At 40.0% G+C, this 22,963-nt stretch overlaps 1 protein-coding gene across 1 annotated transcript in view; it reads right to left on the bottom strand.

Moving 5' to 3' along the window:
* Positions 1 to 22,963, bottom strand: part of ENPP6 (ectonucleotide pyrophosphatase/phosphodiesterase 6) — a 187,487-nt gene that overhangs the window by 23,615 nt on the left and 140,909 nt on the right. The window contains exon 6 of the mRNA XM_069096385.1: positions 20,244 to 20,381. Within this exon, the coding sequence (XP_068952486.1) occupies positions 20,244 to 20,381 (138 nt within the window). The remainder of the gene's footprint in view (positions 1 to 20,243; positions 20,382 to 22,963) is intronic.

Genomic DNA, 22,963 nt, shown 5'->3' with positions numbered 1-22,963 from the left:
TAAATTCCTCCAATCCAGTCAAGGGTGACAATTGGTGCAAAGGGATGGGAATGGTAAGTGTGGTGTTATATTAGAGGAATAGCAAGTTGCCCACTATTGCTGGACTATAGCATACATAGAAGAAAGTAAAGTGTGAGAAGAATGGAAAGAAAAGTGCCAGGTTGTGAAGAGCCTTAATATTGAATAGATGTCTTTATACTGGATCCTGGAGGTAATAGGGAACCATTGATGTTTCTTGAGGGGGGTAGATGAATAACATGAGTCAGTACTACAATTGCTTTAGCAGCTGAGTAGAGGATAATTTGGGGTTGGGAGAGATTTGAGGTGAGAACAATTTTATAGCTATTTCAATAGTCCAGGTAAAATATGATTAAAAACCTCAACTAGCATGACTGGAAGTGGCAAGAAAGTGACATACACTGGAGAGATTGTGAAGGTAGAGATGACGAGATTTGGCAACTGATTGTATAATTGAGGTGAGCAAGAAGGAGGAGTTTAGGATGACACCTAGGTTGAGGGTTTGGGTGATTAGAAGGATGGCAGTTTCCATAGGGAAACATTATATCATAGAGGATGGGAGACCATAAGAATTAGGACTGGAAAAGACTATAACCATCATCCAGAGATCCTAACCTTCACTATAGGGGTGAGAAACGAGAGATCCAAAGAATGGAACTGCCTTGCCTAAGGTCACACAGATATTAATGAACGGACCAAGAGATTAAACCCAGGACCTTGGATTGTAAATGTAGTTCTCTTTACATTACAGCAACAAATGTGAAGCATCTAATCAAAGCAGTCAGGTCAATTGGGTATTTAGAAACAATTCAGCTCTGCCAGTACATCTTTTCTTCTCCCCTCATTTCTCCTTTCTATATTTCCTTCCAGCACAATCATTTTTGCTCCTGTAAAAATCATTAATTTGAACCTATTCCTGCTCTAGAGGTTAGTTGGTTCAAGAAATTGAATAATTTTCTAGAACGTTCTTCTATGGAGAAGGTTCCTGACTTGTTGGTTAGGAGCTGATCTATAAGTCATAAATTTGAATCATCCCAAAGCAAGAGGGCATCATCATTGACCAAGACCTGTGTATACCATAGAGACACCAGGGAGAAGCACTTGCCTTCTCTAAGACGGGTAAGACAATGAAAGAGGTGTCAGAGATAAATTTGCCTAGAGGAACCCTGTTCTGGCTAGAGACTCCTGATAGATTTATACTTTATGTTCTTCTGCAGCTTGGAAAGAGGAGCTTCCAGATTTGACTCAGAGGACTTTATAAAGCAGAAATGTTAAATGCACAGCCTCTAGGACCCAGTGCAGACTGAATCAGATTGAAATGCAATCCAAAAAAAATTTACAAAATAAATAAAATTACAATAGAACATAGTGTTAATATAAGTTTTTTAAGTCAACATGCAGTAGCAGGGATCCTTATGTATTTTTAGTGGCCCCTATTTCCATTTGAGTTTGATACCATTCTTCCAAAGAGTAGGAATGTCCATATTAGTATAATGATGTGAGAGAGATTTCCTTTTGGTGAATGGAGGTGAGGTCTGCAAATAAGGTGTAATGGGAGTGGGAGGTCGGGGAGGAAGTCTACATTGTTGTTGTTTGTCCTTTGTTCTTGAAGAAGACCAATGACCTCAGGAGGGTGATGACTTGCAAGTGAAATGGATTTAAGCAAGGCAGGGCCATTCAAAATCATCAGCCTCATTCTCTTCTCCAGAGTCATCTGACTCCAGTGGCAAGACATGTGTCAGGGTGACTGGAAATGGCCCCAGATGCAGTCCTTTAAAAGCTGAGGTCTTTCCCAGGTCTGTTTTTCTGAGGCAACACCCATTTGGTAATTAAAGGCTAGGTAAGAATTGAGGCAAAAGATGGGCTAGTTTCCCTTTACAAAAGAATCAGTGAGGGGAAGACCCTCAGAGTCTCTGGCCAGAACAGAAACCATCGCTCTGAGTCATCATAACCCAAACAACAAGCAAGTAAGGCTTGGCCTGGGATCAATTATTAGCCAATCAGTGAAAGAGGTCTCCATTAGGAAAGCAATTAAGGTCATCCTCATGAGTGGAGGAGTTCATGTGTATGAAGAGGAATATGGGTGTGTAGGCTGGCGAAAGTATAGGGGGTATGATCGATACCATTAGCGACTGTGGTGTGTGTGAGTGTTGTCTCATGAATAAAGTAATAGGTTAATTTCTATCATTAGGAAGAGCCTTTCACTAAGAAAATGAGACAGTTCCTAATCAATGGGAATAAATGTTAGCATGCACATGGATACAAATATTGTTTTCTTTCGTTCTTGAAGAGGACTGTGACATCAGGAAGGTGATATCATGACTTGCAAGTGAATTGGACTTAAGTCAGAGAAGGCTATGCAAAGTCACCAGCCTCACTATCTCCTCTGGAGCCATCTGGGTCCAGCAGCAAGAAAGAGACCAGGTATACATGCGGAAAAGACAGGAAAAAAGCAGGAAGCAAGGTATAGTGGAAAGAGGAGTATCTCTGGAGTCAGAGGAAAGGAGTTCAAATTTTGCCTCTGACTTCCATTATCCACAGGACCTTGGACAAGTCTCTTGACTCCTCTAGGCTTCAGTTTCTTCATATGTACAATGTACCATGTTGCCTCTATTAAGAGATCTAGAACAAAGGTTCTTAACCTGGAGTCTGTGAACTTTTTTTTTTAATATATTTTGAAAATTACATTATAATATGTTTGGTTTACTTTTTAATCCTGTGTATTTTATTTTATGTATTTAAAATTATTCTGAGAAGTTGTCCATAGGCTTTTACTGGATACCAAAGGGATCCATGACACAACAATGGTTAAGAACACCTGGATGGTGGAGGAAGACTCCCAACAAGGTAGGTGGGGACAAGTGGCCCAGGTTGGGTGGTCAGCCTTGTAAAGGGGGTGGGGGTAGCGACAGACCTTTACCCAGAGGTTCTCTCTTGCTCTTTCTTTGGGTTGCCATCCCCAACCCCCTTCCCCCAGGGTCTGTGGAATTGGCCAACTCTCCAGGCATTTACTCACTTCTGACTGCTGCATTTTTGGAATCTATTAGCACTTGTTTTTCTCACCCTTAACATTCTTTTGATGTTCCTCTCTGCATAAATCAGCAGATGGCTGGTATAGCAGGAGAGAGAGAGAGAGAGAGAGAGAGAGAGAGAGAGAGAGAGAGAGAGAGAGAGGGTGAGAGAGAGAGAGAGAGAGAGAGAGAGAGAGAGAGAGAGAGAGAGAGAGAGAGACTGAGAGAGAGAGAGAGAGAGACTGAGACTCCTTATGGAGGTAGCAACTGCTGGTTTGACCCACATTCTACCCTCAACAGGAAACTTAGGTTTCAGATTTCCTGGGATTTCTGGGTAGCTTTGACATATGCATAATGTGAATCTTCTCTGGTACAGAATATGGCGATGTTATTGAAATTGTCCCCCTTAAGAAGGTACCATTATGGAAATGTATTCACATATTCGGGCCACCTTCCAGGAAGAACCAAGATGTTAAGTCTGCCCAGAACATCAAACCCCCTCCTCTCTCTGTTTGTCTAAATACTCCCCTCTCTTCATTCTCAACATATCTCCCATGGAGCCTTCTCCATTTTCAAGGATTGGAAGGGTAGTAGAACAGAAGAAACCCCAAAGGGAAGAAGTAGGAAAAATAGTAAGTCACAGAAAGGTGAATTTAGTCTCAAAATCAGGGAAATCTTTTCTAGAAACTAGAGCTGTTCAAAAGTGAAATGGGCTGGCTTGATAAGGAGTGAGCTCCCCATCACTGGTGGTATTCATACAAAGGCTGATTGACCATTTGCTGGTATGTTATAGAGGAATTTTTTTTTACTAATTGTGTATTTAATAGAGGCATCTGAGGTTCCTTCCATTTTTTTGGAGATTCCCTCCTTCAAACTCCTATAGCTTGTTTATACTGGTTATTTGGAGCTTGTTCCGTGCTATTTTTGGGTTCACTTTTATCTCTCTATGCCTGTACCCTCCTTCTTTGCAATTATTATTTCTGTATGGATATCTCCCAATTTTATGTAACCAATACCAATTCCCATATTTGCAATTGTTTGGGAGAAATGAGACCATACATTTAGATCTGGGAGAGTTCTCAGAAGAAATCTACATCAATCATCTTATTTTATACATAAGAAATTGAGACCACAGACACTTGACACTTACTAATTGTGTGACCTTGGGCAAGTCACTTAACCCCAATTGCCTTCCATCCTCAAAAAAAAAAGAAAGAAATTGAGGCCTGAGTTCAAATGACTTGCCTAAGGTCATACATGTATAACCCCAGGCTGGTCTAGTCATGTCTAACTCTAACATGGAGCCTGTTGCATCCCTTTCCATATGGGTGGGGGTAGTGTCCTTAATTGGCTGCCTGCATCTTTTCAAATGGTGACACCAAATCAGTCTCTCCACTATCTTTTCAACTGTACTATTTTTAAAAAAAAATAATTCCTATCTTCTCAATCCATGGATTCCAAACTGAACTGGTAAGAGGAGAGCATCTTGCTTTTCCCTCTGCTTTCCCCTTTTTCACCCCAGCTCTGAGAAGTGGCTCTTGGAGTATTTGCTTCTGTTCTATAATGTTTGCCCTCAGTTTCAAGTAGTTATCCGTTCCACATCACAACTTTCCCCATTGCAATTTTGATAGATTACATATCGGCATAAGAAATTTTTGGGGAGTTTTATGGAAGCAGCAGATGAAAAGTAAAGGCCAGTAGATGACACAGAAAAAGTTTAGAAACTCAGAAATGCATAAAATATATGTATAGTATTGTGTAATATCAATATTTTATCTTTAATAATATCTTTTAATTCACACTTCTCTGATACAAAGGGAGGGGCAAAAATTTTACACAGATTTTCCAGATTGCTGGGGTGCTGTGCCATAACTCCTGCATTGTGGAAGAATTAACTGTATTAGAGGTGATCTATAAAGGATTGGGAGTTTGAGTCCTGGTGACCCTGGAGCCAAGAATGTAGGCAGGGTAGTACTGTGGGTCAGGCCAACATGAAAACCCTAAGAAGCCAGGGTACCTGATCTCTAGCCTGAGGGGCTAATGGACATGACCTTGGGACTATGCTCTTTGGGAACTGAGACAAACTGTGAACCTAATCCTCTTTTGTTCCCCCAAGATACAGGTGGTGCAGGTGAGAAGGAGGATTGTGCCTCCCACATGTTGAAGAAAGTATGTTTGGATATTTGTGATTATACCTTAAATATTCCTATCATAAAAATTCCTATATATTATATAATAGACACATGAGCCAAGAATGGCACCCAGGTCTTCCGAATCCAAGCGTAGATAGTTTTTTTTTTCCCCCATGGCGCCATTTTGATTTTTGTCATATTTATGAAAGCAACCCACCAACTCACAGCATTGAACTAGTTGCCTCAGCTTCTCCATTCTGCAGGCACAGCCAAACCACAACTGCCTGGCTTGGACCTCAGTTACCCAAAAGAAAAACAGTGTATAGAAAACCAACATGAAACCCAGCAACACACAGGTTCAAGTCTCATCTCTGAATATATTGGCTATGTGACTCTGGTCAAGTAACTTAAGCTCTTGGTTCCTCAGCAAACCCTCAAAGACTAAAGAGGGCAGAGAAGATGCTGATCAGTTTTGGTAAAGGGAGTTACTTCCCTTAGGAGTTCCCCAAACCAATGAAATCACATATCTAGTCCTTATCCCTTCCTCTATCCTAGGAAGACACTTAGGAAGACAATTGGAGCTCGAGGACCAACATGTGTTACAGATTGAAGAAGTAGATAAAGTCTATGAAGAACTTGATAAGATCCTTCAAATTAAGTCAACATATGCCTGAAATTCAGATTTCAGAATGAACATGGACAGAGGAGAGGATGGTTTGGGTTAGAGAAATGAAAAGGACCAAAGGCTTGTAGGTTAATTCTGCGGAAGACTCACAGTTGTATCATGAGAAATTTTCAAGAAGAAGGTTAAGAGGCACTAAGTGCTATGAGTATAGAGACAACATCACAAAAAAAGGAAACCAATTACAGTTCAATGGGTGGAGAGTGGGTGGTTCATGACATGGGGATAATTTCAGAATCAGATGCATCCAGTTAGATCAATGGATCTACTAGTTAGACAAATGGACAAAATCAACACCAGACTGGGAGAAGGGATGAAGATGTGAGGACAACTCACCAATACTAAAATAGATCTAAGATCTCATCTATTCCAAAGGTCCCTCCAATGATGCAGATTGCAGATCACCATGCTTGCCCACCCTGGTCCACTCTTGTGATTATTCTCCCAAAAGTTTGCCACAGGGGGTCCACCTAAAGGCCTTCCTCACACTCTCTTAACACTGCAGGGCACTGGCTGTCTCCCAGCCCATCTTATCTTCCTATCATACAATTTCTTAATTCCTATTCTTCTTCAGAGTTTCTTATTTTTTATTTGTTGTGGCCTACACACCCCCACCACATGCCTCTCCATTGCTTAGTGTGTATCTTTTATGGCTGATTGGATGCAGTTGCGTTCCACAACTTGCTGCCATATAATAACAACAGCAAAATGTTATTATGGAAAAGATGGGTCTATGCTTTCACGGTAAATCTGGGATCAGTAAAAACAGTTTTGCTATTTGCTGATAGAAATCCAGATTTTTCTCTTCTTACCCAATTCTAATCCTAGCTTATTGTCCATTTGTGCTGACTCTCCCAGGTGTTAGTACTTTTGGACTAGCTCTACAGGGTGTCCATTCAGATGTATATTGAAATTTGGAAAATAGACATTATGTGGCCTTTCCCATGTGGATGAGCACACCAAACTTCTTTGGGTGACTATAAATCTTTTCTGTTGGAGTCTACAATGTTTTGGGAATTGGTATTGTCGACACAGTATTATCCCCAAAGAAGAGCCTCAGGAGGTACACACCATTGCCAGGGAATCCCTCCTTAATTTGAATTTTGTGGCATACACCTTCGCTGGCCCTACAGGTCTCTGTTTCATTTTGCCTTACCTGATTTTCATTATCAGAGAATCATTGGACAGTGTGACTTCTGTTGTTACATTTTCCAAGGAATCTTGGACGAGTTTGATATATGGATGGAAGACACTTTGCTATGTCTGTTTGGTAGCGTTTCATTCCACCAAATCAAATGTTGTTTTTCATTATACGATCATTAAGAGTAATGGCATCTTATGTCCTCTGTACCTTCCAGGTAACTGTTAAATGATAAAGATGGGGTCCATTGCTGAATATCCCTCATAGAAACCTGCTTGTTCCTCACTAATCTTATCATGAAAAATGCCCTATTCAGGTATAGCTGACTCATAGAGATGAGAAAGTGTACATATAGGTCAGTAGTCACTGATTTTCTTTCTCTTGGTCACCTTTTTGTGGTATTGTTATTGTGGTTCAGTTATTTCACTCACTCTTCATGACCCCATTTAGGGTTTTCTTGGCAAAGATACTAGAGTGCTTTGCTATTTCCTTCTCTAGCTCATTTTTACAGATGAGGAAACTGAGGCAAACAGGGTTAAGTGACTTATCCAGGGTCACACAGCTAGTAAGTATCTGAGGTTGTATTTGAACTTATTTCTTCCTGACTCCAGGCTCAGTGCTCTCTCCATTGTACCACCTAGCTGCCCCTTAGGTGGTATTAATAAGGGGTAAAATGTATTTTCATGCTTTTGGTATCTTTCTCTCCTTCAGATACCTTGTATATCAGTCAGTTTCTCAATGACCTCATAATTGTATTGCTTCCAGCACAGATCTCCTCTATATATACTTGGTACAATCCAGATGCTTTTCTCATCTTTGTTGCCATTTCTACCTCCTATGAAGCTCATCTGGGACTGTGATATTGGGGTCCAAGTGTGATGGTTCTGCTCTCCTAGATGGAGAAAACAGTTGATTAAAATGACTTTTGCAAATCTCCACGTCCCTTCTGTTTGTGGTCTGCCTTTTATTTTTAACCTTGAATGCCTTTGGGATGACTTTGCTTGGGTGGATGCCTTGCCAAGTTTTCTTTAAATCGGCTTCACTCTCCGCTGCTTCTCTCGGCTTTATGAGACAATACGCTTCATAATCATCATCCTTCTTCGTGAGATTTTATAAATGAGTTTACATTCTATCGTGGCATTGCCTTTGGCAGCCTCCTACATATGTCTGACAAGGAAGTTCAACACTTGCTAAGAAACTTTCTGGGCTCTTTTAGTCTCCTTGTTGAGGCAATTAATTTACATCGGAGGAAGTCACTACATACAATAGCAACGGTTTCAACCTAACCTCATTTAAATATGCTGTGAACTCTGAAGAAACAGAAATGGAGAAAAGCTAAGACATTGGTTTTTATTATCAATATTTCTTTTTTTTTTATTAAAGCAATTGGGGTTAAGTAACTTGCTCAAGGTTACATGGCCATTTATTTCTGGGTGTGGTGCTAAGTATCGGAGCCCGGATTCGATCCCCCAGGTCATCCTGACACTGGGGCTGGTGTTCTTACTAGCTGAGCCACCTGGCCGCCCCTATTATCAACATTTCTTAGAGAAATTTGATTGATGTCAAATAGCCACCACAACAAGGAAGTCTATAAAAGGACCCTATAAATTCCTCAGTCACCTAGCACTTGGTCTCCCTGCCAAGCAGAGACATAAAGAGCTAGACCTAACCAAGTACACAGAGCAAGTCTACACTGAGGGTGACACAAATATAAAGGTACTTGAGAGTTGAGTTTTCAAGCTATGACAAAGAAGAAATACTTCCCACAGAATCGAGATTGTGGATGATGTTATTGGTAGGAGAATGGAACTGATAGGACATATATCTTTCTCATTTCTGTAAAATGGTCTAAGCACCTATTGAAGGCATCCTTGATGAAATTCTGAGAAGGGAATAGGTGACAGTTCACGAGTGATTTTCTATAGAAAACCCCGTCTTTTTGGTCACAGAATTGACTGAGCAGTATAGAAAGACATAAGATTTTTCTGTTTTATGGACTGTACTGATTGTTTATTAATTGCATGCACTTGACTTAATTACAAATGCACTTGACTTCATAGAAAAAATATTGACTTGAAGAAAGTTCTTCTCATATTGTTTCCCATGCATTTATCATCCAATATTCCTTAATATATAAAACTGTAGAGTTAACTTTTTTTAAAACAAAGTCTCTGATTATTTATATCAAATGAGACATAAAATGAAAAGGAGCATACTTGATAGAACTGTTTGCCTACTGTCATGGAGAATATCATACCCAGAGTTCAGATGGAAGAAAGATTCCTTATAGACCACGAGGTTTTCCCCATGTTCCTCTTTCTGAATGGCTCTTTACTGATTTATCAAGTTGTGGAATACCATAGGATAAGAGCTCTTAACCAGAGACCCATGAACTTTTTAAAAGAAGATCTATTTTTGACACACCTGTGTTTCCATATCATTGACTTTCTTTGTAATCCTTGCATTTTATTTTCTGTATATAAAAATATTATTCTTAGAAGTGGTGCCATAGAATTAACTAGAATGCCAGAGGGGTCCATGACCAAAAATTCCCAAACCAAATTAAAACATTAAAATACTTTTGCTGTAGGATCTTTCCAGTGAAATTCATGGCCACTCAAAGGAAATTGGTCTAACCATTCAGACAAGCAAAAAAAAAATAGATGAATAATGCCTATTGTCTATGGTAGTTTGGATGGGTGACTTTCTTGTGACAAGTAGATATGTCAGCTCCTCCTACTTGGCATCTTTGTTGTGCCTTTTTCTTGACCCTTCCAAATGTAGAAATTTTTGCTATGTGGTATAGTGAGAGTCTTGCTAGCCAATCTCTGGCACCTTTGCATCAAGAGGTGGGAAACCAATCAGACATATCAATGTGAGACCCATCTATCTCACTGACACCACTTGGCTCTCTGAAGTGCCTTGGAGTGTGGGAAGTAGAATCCAAGCATTCTCATACTGAACTAAAAGTGGATGATGAGAGGCAGCTAGGTGGCACAGTGAGTAAAGCACCAGCCCTGCAGTCAGGAGGACCCGAATTCGGTTCTGGCCTCAGACACTTAACACACACACACACACACACACACACACACACACACACACACACACAAACTAGCCATGTAATCTTGGGCAAGTTACTTAACCCCAATTGCCCTCCAAAAAGCAAAAAAAAAAAATTTAAAAGTGGATGATGAGAGCCGTGAATGAAAAAGGTGCTAGGACTGTATGACAGCCTCTCATGGTCATTGATCTTCTTCCTGGGTCTCCATCAAAGTTGGGACCAGTGATACCTCTCTACCGTGGGGCGATCTGAATAAATTTTTGTCTTGACTCTTTCTTTCTTTGCCTACCTCCACCTCCTGTATGGTATGGTGGAAAGAACTCTGACTCTGGAGTCCAACAATGTGTTCAAATCCCACCCTTGATACTTGCGACCTTGAGTAAATTATCAAATCTCCCTGGGCCTCAGTTTCTTCATCTGTAAAAAGAAGAGGTTGGACGACACTGACCTCTGAGATTCCTTCCAGTTCTGAATCTAAGATCCTGTGACTCTGTTCTTAACTTTGGGTGTTTAGAATTAGGCCTGATACTTTCTCTTATGTGAATTAAAATTCACCCATCATAAAGGCCTGTTATTACTAACCAATCTGCGAAATTCTCCAAGTCTCTAAATCATCTAAAACAAATTGGGTTTGTAGTCCTATAAGTTAATCCATAGACTGGCAGATGGACAATGAGCTGGGTCCAGAAGAGAACAGGAGGAGGAAATTAGGCTGGTTACTCTTGATTTTTAAAAAAGCCCCTATTTTCAATATTCCCCAGATGAAGCCATGATTCTGCAAATCCTCAGATAACTAGTGTCTATGAAGGCCTGAGAATGTGGATCAATAATCAACTAATCAATAATTGTGCCTACTATGTGCAATAAACCTAAGTGCCTACTATGTACAAAGCACTATGCCAGGCAGAGAACAAAGAGCAAAGTAGCACTACACTATGTGGCAGGCTGCAAGCAGATGGCAGCCAGGTAGCAGAGTGAATAGAGTACAGGAGATGGCATCAGGAAGACCTGAGTTTGAATCTTGTCTCTGATACTTACTGGCTGTGTGATCCCGAACTAGTTACTTAACCTTTCTGTGCCTCAGTTTTCTCCTCTCTAAAATGGGTATAATAATGGTTTTGAGGTTTGGGGTTCAGGGGTGCATGAGACCTCAAAATACCAACATGCCAGGTCCTGCCGAATGAATTTGACTCAGGTCTCCTCAGCCAAAGAAAAGCAAAGTTTATTAAAGATTCGCCATATTGGGTAGACTTAAGGAACCTATGCTTGTATTGACAAGTGGGCCAGAACAAGCTGGGGCAGACTGAGCCTGAGCTGGATTGAATCTCAGTGCCTTCAAGGAGGCAAGATTGATCTTATATACAGAGAGATTGTGGGAGGAATTAGGGGTGGCCTAGAGGAGGGGTTTGGGGAGGGTCTTGAGGAGGAGTCTAAGGAGGATCTTGAGGTCAGACTCCAGGAATGGAATTAAGGGGGGGAAATAGCTGAAGGCTACCTGGAGATGATAGACACTGGAGGGCTAGGCTAGTTTAAGGGTAATAGGTTTGGGTGTAGATATTTTGATAGGATCAAGGGTGTATGTAGGTAGGTTAAGAGTAACAGAGATTTGGGCCTAGGATAATGAAAGGCTTATGGCCTCAGGTAAATGCCTCATCAAGTGGGAAGATTCAAGGAGAGCTCAAGGGGGTTCCCAAAGCCTGTACCCCATCAATGGCACCTACTTCACAGGGTTGTGAGGATCAAATGAGTTGACATCTATAAAGCACTTTACAATCTTTAAAATGCTATATAAATAATAGCTATTATTATTATTAAGAAGTATCCTAAAAGACATAATCAAGGATACATCTTTGTTGTTCAGTGCCATACAACTCTTTGTCATCCCATCTGAGATTTTCTTGGCAGAGATACTGGAATGGTTTGCTATTTCCTTCTCTAGCTCATTTTGCAAGTGAGGAAACTGAGGAAAACAGGGTTAAGTGACTAGCCCAGGATCACATAGCTAGTAAGTATCTGAGGCTGGATTTAAACTCATGAAGATGAGTCTTCCTGATTTGAAGCCCAGGGCTCTATCCACTGCACCACCTAACTTGACTAGGAATGAAAAAAGCAATGTGTTAGCTATGTCAAGGAGAGGGGATCACTAGACTATGATCTAGATATTTGTAAGATATTAAGAATTAGAAAGAAAGACTTCTTATGTGTAGGGTCCAGAGCCTAGACAAGGGATTTTGGAGTAGGAAAGTTGGAGTGAGGAGGAAACATGCCCCAGGACACTGTGTGACCCCAGGAGGTTTGTATCCTGCAGCTGGGGAGGTCAGGATAGGGTGGGCTGAGACAGGGTGTGGCTGCTGGAAGGACTATTTTAATGACCTGCTAAATTTTCTTCTTGCCTCTAACCTATGACCTCTTCAATCAGAGCATACCAATAGGACCATAAGTCTTCTCTGCTGCTATCTACAGAGAACTACCATAGAAAAAAATGGATTGCTCCCAGAGTACATCATATGATTGATGATAATAGGACTTAGAGCTATAGGTCACCTGGTCCCACCCTACTTCATCTTAATTCCTGCGGTATGTTCACTTGGATGTGGACAGAACTTCTGGAGTCACCACCAGAACCGAGCAGACATTAACATCTTCCTGTTTGTCTCAATTTCCTCCTATGTTTTGGGTTAGTGCCCAAGTACCCAGAATTTAGCTTGACATTTCATCTATCCTGTCACTTTTCAAAATAAACTTTTTCTTCAAAAGAAAATTTAAAGAAAAAAAGACCTTGTCTTGGAAGATTCTAGTGAGATTGCTTGTCCCTTTTCCCTCAAATTTTTCAGTTCAATAAAATCTAATTAGAAAAACATTTAATAACATTATTATTATCTGGCACCGGAGATGCCAAGTCAGAAATGAAACTCCCTACCCCCAAAAAGCTTCCTTCACATCTATAAGCGTATTCAGAATATATACAGATTGATGATACAAAGTCTGTTTTAAAAGAATGATAATGATTGTGGAAACCACAAAAGGCCTCATGTAGGAAATACTACCTGAGCTGGGCTTGGAGGAAAGCCAAGAGGAAAACCAGAGGTAAGGCAGGAGGACAGCCCATGCCAAGGCACAAATGTCAAAGATGAAATGGTGTACTTGTTCAATAGCTAGCTGGCCAGGCTGCAATGGAGGTCCAGAATCTTTGTCATGACGACACGAATGGAAAGGAAGAGAAAGAAGAGTGAGTTTGTGCAGAGGAATATTAGGAAATAAGACTGAAAAGATGACAGATTGTAGATGGTTTTAAAAAGCCAAGATGAAGATTTATCCTTAAGGTTAATAGGGAGCCACTGAAAATTTTTCAGGTATGGGGAGGGGAACATGAAAAATTTTGAGATGTGGGGAAGGTAACAAGGCCGGGCTCTATTTTTTAGGACTATCAAGTTAGTAGTGGTGTTTTGTGATTCAGAAAATTAATCCAGTGCCCCAACAAAGAAGTAACCAGAATTTCAATGAAATTTGATGTTGTTTACTATGTGCAATACCTGAAGTATGACCTATAAACATAGAGATATGCAACTTCTGTTTTCAAGGAGCTGACTATGTAACATGTAATATGTAAAATGATAATAGATGGGAGAGTCAGAGAAGGAGTGGTCATTCAGACAAAGTGATATGGAAAAATCAAGAAGGGAGAGACTGGCTTTTTATGTAACTTTAGTCATTTCCAGGTTACATGGATGGCAGCCTGTACAATATTGAATCTGGAGTCAGGGGACCAGAGTTTAAATCCTGGCTCAGCTATTTGCTCCTTAATCTCAGTCCCTTAACTTCCCAGGGCCTCGGTTTTTCATTTGTAAAATGAGACGGTTGTACAAGACCACCTGTAAAGCATCTTTCAGTTCTCTTGTTAGAATCCCATGGTCCAAATGACTGAGCTGAGAGTCAAACCTAGATCCTGTACAATATTGCCTCTTTGCCTTATTTTCATGAAGCAAAAAGTAACCACCAGCCAGCGCCCTGGGCAGCCGCACAATTCTCTCTGACAAATGAAAGCCTGCTTCCCTTTCTGTAGCTGCTTCACTAATGGTGCTCAGAGAGATGGAAGAAGAAACAGACACAGGTTTCTGATTATCAGGGCCAGAATGCAAGCTTGTCTCTCAATCATTCCTGATTGGGAATAGGACTGTTACCATTATGCTCTCCACCATTATGAAAGTGGTCCTGGGTTCATCAAAAACAGCAAAAAGGGAATTAAATGTTAAAAGTTTGCAAGGCTGGAGGATGAAGAGTGGGGAGGTATTGGGAACGAGGATAGAATTGTGGGATTTCAACAGTTGGCCCCAACCAAACTACTATCAGCTGTCACTGACTCAGCTGTTTTTCTAATCATGTCAAAAGCAGGAAGCAATTAAGGCTAACCATGCTAATGCCAGACCAGAGAAGCCACTCTTCAAGATGGAGAGTGCAGATGTGAGGTACGGCCCAACAAAAGAACTTCATCACATGGCTGGTGTGTCGGTTAAGTAGCAATATGCAATATTTTTTTTTTCCATTTGTGGGCCTATTTTGCAAACAGGAATGTGAGAGATTAATAGCCCTGGCACAGAACAGCGGCCGGGGATATAGGAGAGAGTTTTCAATTCTCGGCAGCCAAGAAACTATAATAAACACTAGACTTCAAAGAATAAGTCCGAACCAATAAGGAAAGACAGTATGTTCAAGGGCTCTTTCTTGAGATTTTTAGCAGAAAAATAAATAAAACCTCAATGGTTCATTAAAGTAGGATCTCAAGGCATCATTTCCCTTACTAGCCCCTACTAATGGAAATAAAACATTTATGGACTAGGAAACAAAAGAATTCCCATGCAGTTGAGGCAATTAGGAAAAAACATCAGAAAAAGAAAGAGTCTAAAAGGCAGATGAAAATAACAGCATCTACTCATGCAATTATCAGTAATTAGTGAGGTTTTCTTTTTTTAAGTTTGAAGCTTACTTAAAATGTTTTTCATGTTTATCATCTGTGTGTGATTTCAGTTACATTAAAAAAAGCACTGTTCAATGTACTTCTGTCTTTTAGGAATAAAGCACCATCAGGATTTTTTCCTTGCCCTCATTTCTTCTTATTCTTTACTTCTTTGGAGAAAAGGGCAATGAAGAGAGAGGGGAAAAGGGGAGGGGGGTGTATTAGACGTGTTCAGTTCATATCTGCATGCCTATGTGCTTATAGGATTTCAAATAGGAAGAAGCCTTACAAATTATCAGATTCAACAATTTCATTTTATAGATAAGGACATTGAGGTGCAGAGAAGTTATATGGCCATAGACCATAATTGGAAGGAATTGTGTGGTCTAGTTTTTCCAGATGAGGAAAATGAGGCCCAGGGATATTAAGTAATTCACCCAAAGTCACACAGGTAATAAGCGTCAGTGGTAGGATTTGAATCCTCAGACCCCCGGGCCCATACTGGTATATGGCAAAGAGGTCTGCTCAAGATTATAGAGCTTGTAAATGGCAGAACCAGAATTCAGATCCAGGGCTTTTTATTCATAGCATCATACATTTTGAGCTGTTAGATCATCTGGTGCAACACCCCCCCCCCCCATTTTACAGATGAGAAAAAAAGTCCAGAAGACTTGACCAAGGTCCCACAACTAAGAAATGTTTGAGGTAAGACATGAACATAGGTTCTCCTGACTCCAAACTTAATATCCCATTCACTTTCCTCTGTCTGCATGTATATTTGTCCTTTTGGGTTTTAGGCTTTTATATGCTTAAAGCACATGATTTTCTCCCTCTTGATATGTAGAATACTCGGGAAATTGCAGATGCTTTAAAAATGTTAAGGAAAAACAATATGGAAATATTTTGATTTTCTTTCTCTCCTTTTCTCTCTCATTAAATTCAAAATAGATTTTTTTAAAAAAAAACATTCACTTAAAATAAAACCAAAAAATTCCTTAATAATTATTTTCACATATCAAATAATAGTTATTTAAACAATCTTAAAATAGATTCTGAATCCTTTTAGTCCTGTAAAAATCCCTTCAAGCCTAAAAAAAATGCACCTGTCCTGGTCACATTTACCAAACCTCATCCCTGTTCAGGCTCTCTGTCTCAGTGACCTGGCCATACCAGGTCACGTGGGAACATGGTAGAGCTGGCCTCAGGTTAGGGCTGGGGAGCACAAGTGACAACTTAGAAAAATCAGAGGGGCAGCTGGGTGGTGCAGTGAATAGAGCACCAACCCTGTAGTCAGGAGGACCTGAGTTCAAATCCAACTTCAGACACTTGACATTTACTAGCCATGTGACCTTAGGCAAGTCACTTAACCCCAATTGCCCTGCTTTCCCCCCTCCAAAAAAAATTTAAAAAAAAAATCAGAGCTTTGGGGAGACAGACTGAGTCAGACAAATAGTCAGCTGCCTTGTGAAACCCTACTATGTATCTTACCTTCTAATGTGGTATCCTGGTGTCAAATTCAGATAGAAATGGGAACCACTACACCCTGTATTTTAAAGATCCCTGTTGGCTACATATCAACTTAGAAAACGATGTATTGACATTATCTAAATTCTATTGTACATTTTATTAAATATTTCCCAATTACATTTTAGTCTGGTTTAGGCTGCACTTGAGAGTATCACAGGGCTATAATGTGACTCCTCAGTGAGTAGAGGGTCAGCCTGGGTAAGGTGAATTTGAGTGCAAATTCAATATCAGGACCTGAACATATCACAATGTATTGGTGACTTCAAAGAAGGGACCCGATCTGTCTGGAAAGTTCTTTCCTGGGAACTCCTTGTACTGATCAAAGAACTGGTCCCAGCTCTGACCACAGTCAGGTACTGAATCCCTTCAGCTGGGTTTGGATCCCAGCCCATTGGGTTCAGGGACTCTAGAAGTCCTGGCTCTGGCCCAGGCTTGCTTTTTGCTATATGCTTCCCTAGCCTTCATATCATGGATTTTCCCTCCTCCACCCGCTGTTTGTTTGGGCTTTGGCATGTCAGCCCCACCCACAGCTAGGATGGGGAGGCAGAGGGAGCAAATAAATATTTATAATGCCCTCACTATGTGTGCTAGGCATTATCATAATCATAAATATTATCTCATTTGATCTTTATAATGCCCTATGAGGTAGGTGCTGTTACTATCCCTTTTTACTATTAAGTGAGGAAGTTAAGGCAAACAGAGGTTAAGTGACTTGTCCAAGGTAACACAGCTAGCAAGTGTCTGAGACCCCAGATCTCCCTGATTCTAGGGCCAGTCACCTATCTGCCTCTTTAATAAACAATATATTCAATGTACAAGCCTACAGAGATAGCCCATAGGTAAAATGACTCTGAAAGGAAGGAGCAGAGCCAATGGCAAAACTCTCCTAGGGTTAACCTCAGCTCATGTTCTATCCATACCTATGAGTCAGTGTCAACTTGGCCGTATGTCTCTAATGGATGACTCCAAGGATCTGTGCTTGACCCTGGCTTAGTTCACATTTTTATCAATGGTTTGCATAAAGGCAGAGATAGCACATTTATCAGATTTTCAGATGACACCCTCTGGTGGGATAGGGAACTTGGAGAATGACCGAGTCAGGATTGGGAAAGATGCTGATATTGATGTCTCCTACCCTGCAGTCTTCAAGCAGAGACTTCACGGTGTTGTCGGAGATGTTGTAATGGTCAAATCCAGGTTGGACCAGATGGCCTCTGAGGGCCCTTTCTGCTTTTAGAGTCTAAAATACAACTTGCTTTTCTATCTATGTAAGAGTTAAAATGAGCTTTTGGCTTTAGCCCTGGATAGCTCTTTTGTTTAATACCTATGGGTCTTTAGACAAATCACTTCCCCTCTCTGCATTTCCTGGTCTTTAAAATAAAGGGTGGGGTTAGATGATCTCTAAGGGTCCTTCCAGCTCTGACTTCTGTGATTCTGGGGAGTGCTTAGCTAATAAATGCTTTTAATTCATTCATTTATCACTTCCAAAACAGCAGATAGGATTGAGGGCCATCTCTATTTTTCTTTGCTTAATAGATCACCATGGCCCAAGAAATCATCACTTGGTGGTCAGCCTGAATGATAAGCCTCCCTCCACTTAGCCAGACTAGTTTTCAAACAGTAGAAATAGCCTGCCCCGGGGACTGTCCTTGCTTCTTTTCCACCTTAAAGTAATCCAGAGCTTGGTCTTCCCTGTATACACCTCCAAAAGTCAATGTCACCTCCCTTCCATTGGATGGCAGCCTTTGTCAAAGATGCCATCTACCAAGAAACATGAATGGCAAATGCAGATGAAATGGATCCATTTCAATGGAGAGAATAATGCTCTATTGGTCTAGTTCTAGCATTTGCTTAGATGTTAGAAAGGAGCTAGGATCTCTTCCATTTAATTAATTTACCTACTTTAAGCCCAAATGACTCAATTCAAAGCTTTTTTTTGGGGGGGGGGTCAAATTATAGTAAAAACTATCAATAACTGCCTAAGTAAAATGTTCAAAATCACTAATAATTAGGGACGCAGGTGTCACCTCATACTTTCAAGCTGGCCAAGAAGTTAAAAGATGAGAAAAGTCATTGTTGGAAAGCTTGTGGGAAGATAACACACATTAAATTCATTGCTGATGGTGCAACTCTTGTACATGCAGTTGGGACTTAGATAGTAAAAGGTACCAAGTTATTCATACCCAATGAGCCCACTACTAGGATTGTACTCCAAGATTAATGACAACAAGAAACTAACCTTTAGTTCAAGAATATTATTAGTAGAATTATTCGTGGGAACAAAGAGCTGGAAAAATTATATTCCCTCAAATTGTGGAATGGCTTAAGAAATTATGGTAATGAATGGAATGGAATATTAATGTACCATGAAGAAAAATGTCTATGAGGAATTTGGAGAAACATAGGAAAGACTTAGATGAAATGATGCAGAATAAAATAAGAATCAGAGCCAAACGAACAACATACACAATGTAAGGAAAACCAGCAATGAAATATGGTGAAATATAGTTGCCTGTATTAGTACCCTACCCTAAAAATTAAAGGTGTTTAACTAACATACTCTTCAAATTCTATTTATAGCCAATTACATTCTAATAGAAGGATATTACACAGGAGAGGAGTGACCAGGAAATGGAATTTTGGTCTAGATCAGGAGTTCTTAACCTATAGCCTGGGAACTTTAGGAATAAAATGTTTTTTTTTTATAACTGTATTTCAAAATAATTGATGTCCTTTGTAATCCTATATACTTTTATTTAGTATTATATTATTTATTATGTTACTTATTTTTAATTCAATTTAATTTTGTTTTATCAGGCTTCCAAAGAATCCGTGACACACAAAAAGATTGAGACCCCCTGCTCTAAGCAGTCACAGGGAATAGGAAATACACTTTATAAGGAGGTTTATATAGGTGTTGGTTAAGAGGGAGTTGCTAGGTGCAAATAAAATACACCATTGACTTTAAAATATCAATTATAGGTAATACAGCCCAGTTCCTGAATCAGCAGGTGGCATTGTGGCAACATAATATCATCATACATGCATATTCACCTTTAAATATGAAAATTTGGGGTGGCTAAGTGGCATAGTGAATAGAGCACTGGCCCAGGAGTCAGGAGGACCTGAGTTCAAATCTGACCTCAGACACTTGATGCACTTACTAGCCATGTGACTTTCGGCGAGTCACTTAACCCCAATTAACCTTCCCCCTCCAAATAAATATGAAAATTTGAAATTGGATTACGTTGAGGTAATAGATATGGGGGGGGGTAGAGAGCTTAACCACATACTTTGGCGGTGGACAGGGTGTAGCAAGCATTTTATTTATTTTTAAATAGACTTTATTTTTTTCAATTACATGTAAAAACAATTTCTAACATTTTTTTTTTCTTTTCGGAGGGGAGAAGGCAGGGCAAATGGGTTAGGTGACTTGCCCAAGGTCACATGGCTAGTAAGTGTTAAGTGTCTGAGGCCAGATTTGAACTCAGGTTCTCCTGACTCTAGGGCTGGTGCTCTATTCACTGCACCACTTAGCGTCCCCTAATATTAATTTTTTTTGAAATTTGAATTCTAAATTTTCTCCTTCCCCCTCCCTAAAAAGGCAATGCATGTGCAATCATGCAAAACATATTTTCATAATAATCATCAACCACAGACTTTCAAGGCACTGAATAATTTTCACTATTTTTCCTTAGCATACTGTCCATACTTTACCTCAGTGATGAACCATCCTTCATCAGCCACTAATGTCAGAGGAGACACAAATTTTCCTTTCTTGTAATGAAACCTGGTGGGAATTTCCTCTTTTTCATAAACAGTCATGTGTTCCACCAGCTTCAGTTTGTTAGTTACCTGCCAAGGAAAGCCAAGGGTAATGTATTAAATTGTCTCTGGTTTTTAACGAACAATTGAGGTCCTAAATTGGACGGTCTTAATCTTGGCTAGATCATCACAATCCAGTGAATGGTACAAAGACCAACCAAAGAAGACGCCATTTGTAAAGTCCATAAGAAAATTGTTTCTACCATTGGGTACAGAAGGCAGGGTGGTGCTGAGGGAGTAACTATTTCTAAACAGAAGCATAAATACATCTGCAGGAGACAGTCTAGGACTGGGAAGAGGAAGGGTTTTCTCACTTTTTTGGACTAAAGTGTAGGTGACGTATGCACTCCTAAATGTGTGTGTATACATGTGTATATGTATATAAATGTGTGTGTATATACATACATATATATAAATGTGTGTATATGTATGTATGTACACAGATATGTATGGTGTTTTGTGTATATACATATATGTATGTGCATATATGCATGTACACATGTACACAGATATGTGTGGTGTGTATGTATATGTATACATGAATGTATGTGTGTGTTTGTATTAGTGTATGCATACATGTGTGTGTATACACACACATACACTAGAACCTGTCTTAGTTCATTCAGTTGATTTATACAAGAGTATATCATCCCCACAACTGAAGACTTTAAGTGATTATACTTTCTGCTTTATAATTGTGTTGGTCAGAAAAAGGCTAGGTTATTAAGGTCTTTGAACACCAAACAGAGGATTTTGTATTTGATCCTGGAAGTGATTTGGAGCCACTGGATTTTATTGAGTAAGCGAGTGATATGGTTTAGCCTGAGCTTTAGGAAAATCACCTTGGTGGCTGAATGGAGGATAGATTAGAGTGAGGAAAGACCTGAGACAGGCAGATCCACCAGCAGATTATTGTAATAATCTAGATGTGAGGTTATGAGGGCCTATATCAATATGGTGGCAGGCTCAGAGAGGAGAGAAAGGGGTTTATTTGAGAGATGTTGCAAAGGCAAAATCAGCAGGTCAACAGATTGGCCATGGAGGGGTGAGAGATAATAAAAAGGCTAGGATGACTCCTAGGCTGTGATCCTGAGGAGTGGGAAGATGATTTTGCCCTCTACAATAATGCGAAAGTAGAAATGGGAGGGACTTTAGGGGGGAAAATAAGGAGTTCTGTTTTGGACATAATGAGTTTAAGATGTCTACTAAACATCCAGATTGAAATATCTGAAAGGCAGTTGGAAATCAGAGATTAGAAATCATTAGCATAGAGATGGTAATTAAATCCATAGGAGCTGATGAGATCACCAAGTTAGAGGGAGAATAGTAGAGGGCCAAGGATGGAACTCTGTGAGACACCTATGGTTAGAGGGTGAGACCTGGATGAGGATCCAGCAAAGAAGACTGAGAAGGAGTGGTCAGATAGGTAGGAGGAAAGTCAGGAGGTATGGTGTCCCCAAAGCCTATTTAGTGCCTGATATACACTTGGTGCTTAATAAATGTTTGTTGTCTGATTAATTGAACTCCCACTATGTTCCAGACCCACCACTAGATATTAGTGATACAATTACAAACAAGACATTCCTTGTCCTCAGGGAGCTTATATTCTAATAGGAGGCTGTAACACGTATGGGAAAATGGTGACCAGAGAAGAGAATTTTGGTCTAGGCAGTCACAAGAATTGTAAAGGAGATATCTGCCCAAGGTGGGGAAAGGAAAGAAATCAAAGGAATTCATAGCATATATTTTCATATAAAAATCTCTGTTGGAAAATTCCAGAAAATTTAATAAAACTCCCATAAGAGAGGTTTTATTTTCCAGCTTTTATCAAACAACTTCAATTTAAATAGAAATTTCTATTTAACTACAATGGTAGCTTTTAGCATATAGTCCTTGGGTTTTCCTAGATACGCAACATAAAATTCTCTCTCACGAGGTCTTGAACTTGTAACTTTTTATGTGTGGAAGACAATGCCTTTTGGCAAAGGTGCCTGATTTGGTTTTGGATGGAGGTTTATTTATGAATATCTTTGCTTCTATCATTTACTTTTCAGGGGTGTCATTAAATCCTCCTTACGCTCTCTGGGTTTATAGTTGTCCCTGCCTACCAGGCTTGAGGCATTTTTCCCTGTTGAAATGAAGTTCATAAGATGTGCCAGTAGTCTTTAAAGTTTTAAAGTGTGTTTTATGATAAGCAATGACTTTGAGCAACTGCCTGACCCATTTCTAAGAGAAACTGACTTTGCAGCAGGAGGTAGAGGGGTTGGTAGCAAAGGCCTCATCTCATTTGGTACAAATGTACTTATGTATGAACCAAAAATCTGAGGAATGGATAATTCATTTCTTCCATCTTCGTCTTGGTACACACTGTGGCCCACAAGGAGGTAGGTCATTGTGTATCTGTAACTTTGCCCCTGCCAAACAATTTGGAGAATTGTGTTCATTGTTGGGCACCACACCTTAATAAGGGCACTGAAAAACTTTAGAGCACCAAAAGAAAGGGAAAAGGGAAGAAGGAGAAGGAGGAGGAGGAGGGGAAAGAGGAGGAGGAAGAGGAGAAGAAGGAGGAGGAGGAGGAGGAGGAGGAGGAGAAGGAGGAGAAGAAGAAGAAG

Source organism: Petaurus breviceps, unplaced genomic scaffold (assembly GCF_028583685.1).
Source record: "Petaurus breviceps papuanus isolate PSGF00001 unplaced genomic scaffold, PetGlider_PUasm1.0 126, whole genome shotgun sequence".
Taxonomy (NCBI): domain Eukaryota; kingdom Metazoa; phylum Chordata; class Mammalia; order Diprotodontia; family Petauridae; genus Petaurus; species Petaurus breviceps.
Note: the sequence above shows the minus strand (reverse complement) of the source record. Positions and strands in the feature narration are given on the sequence as shown.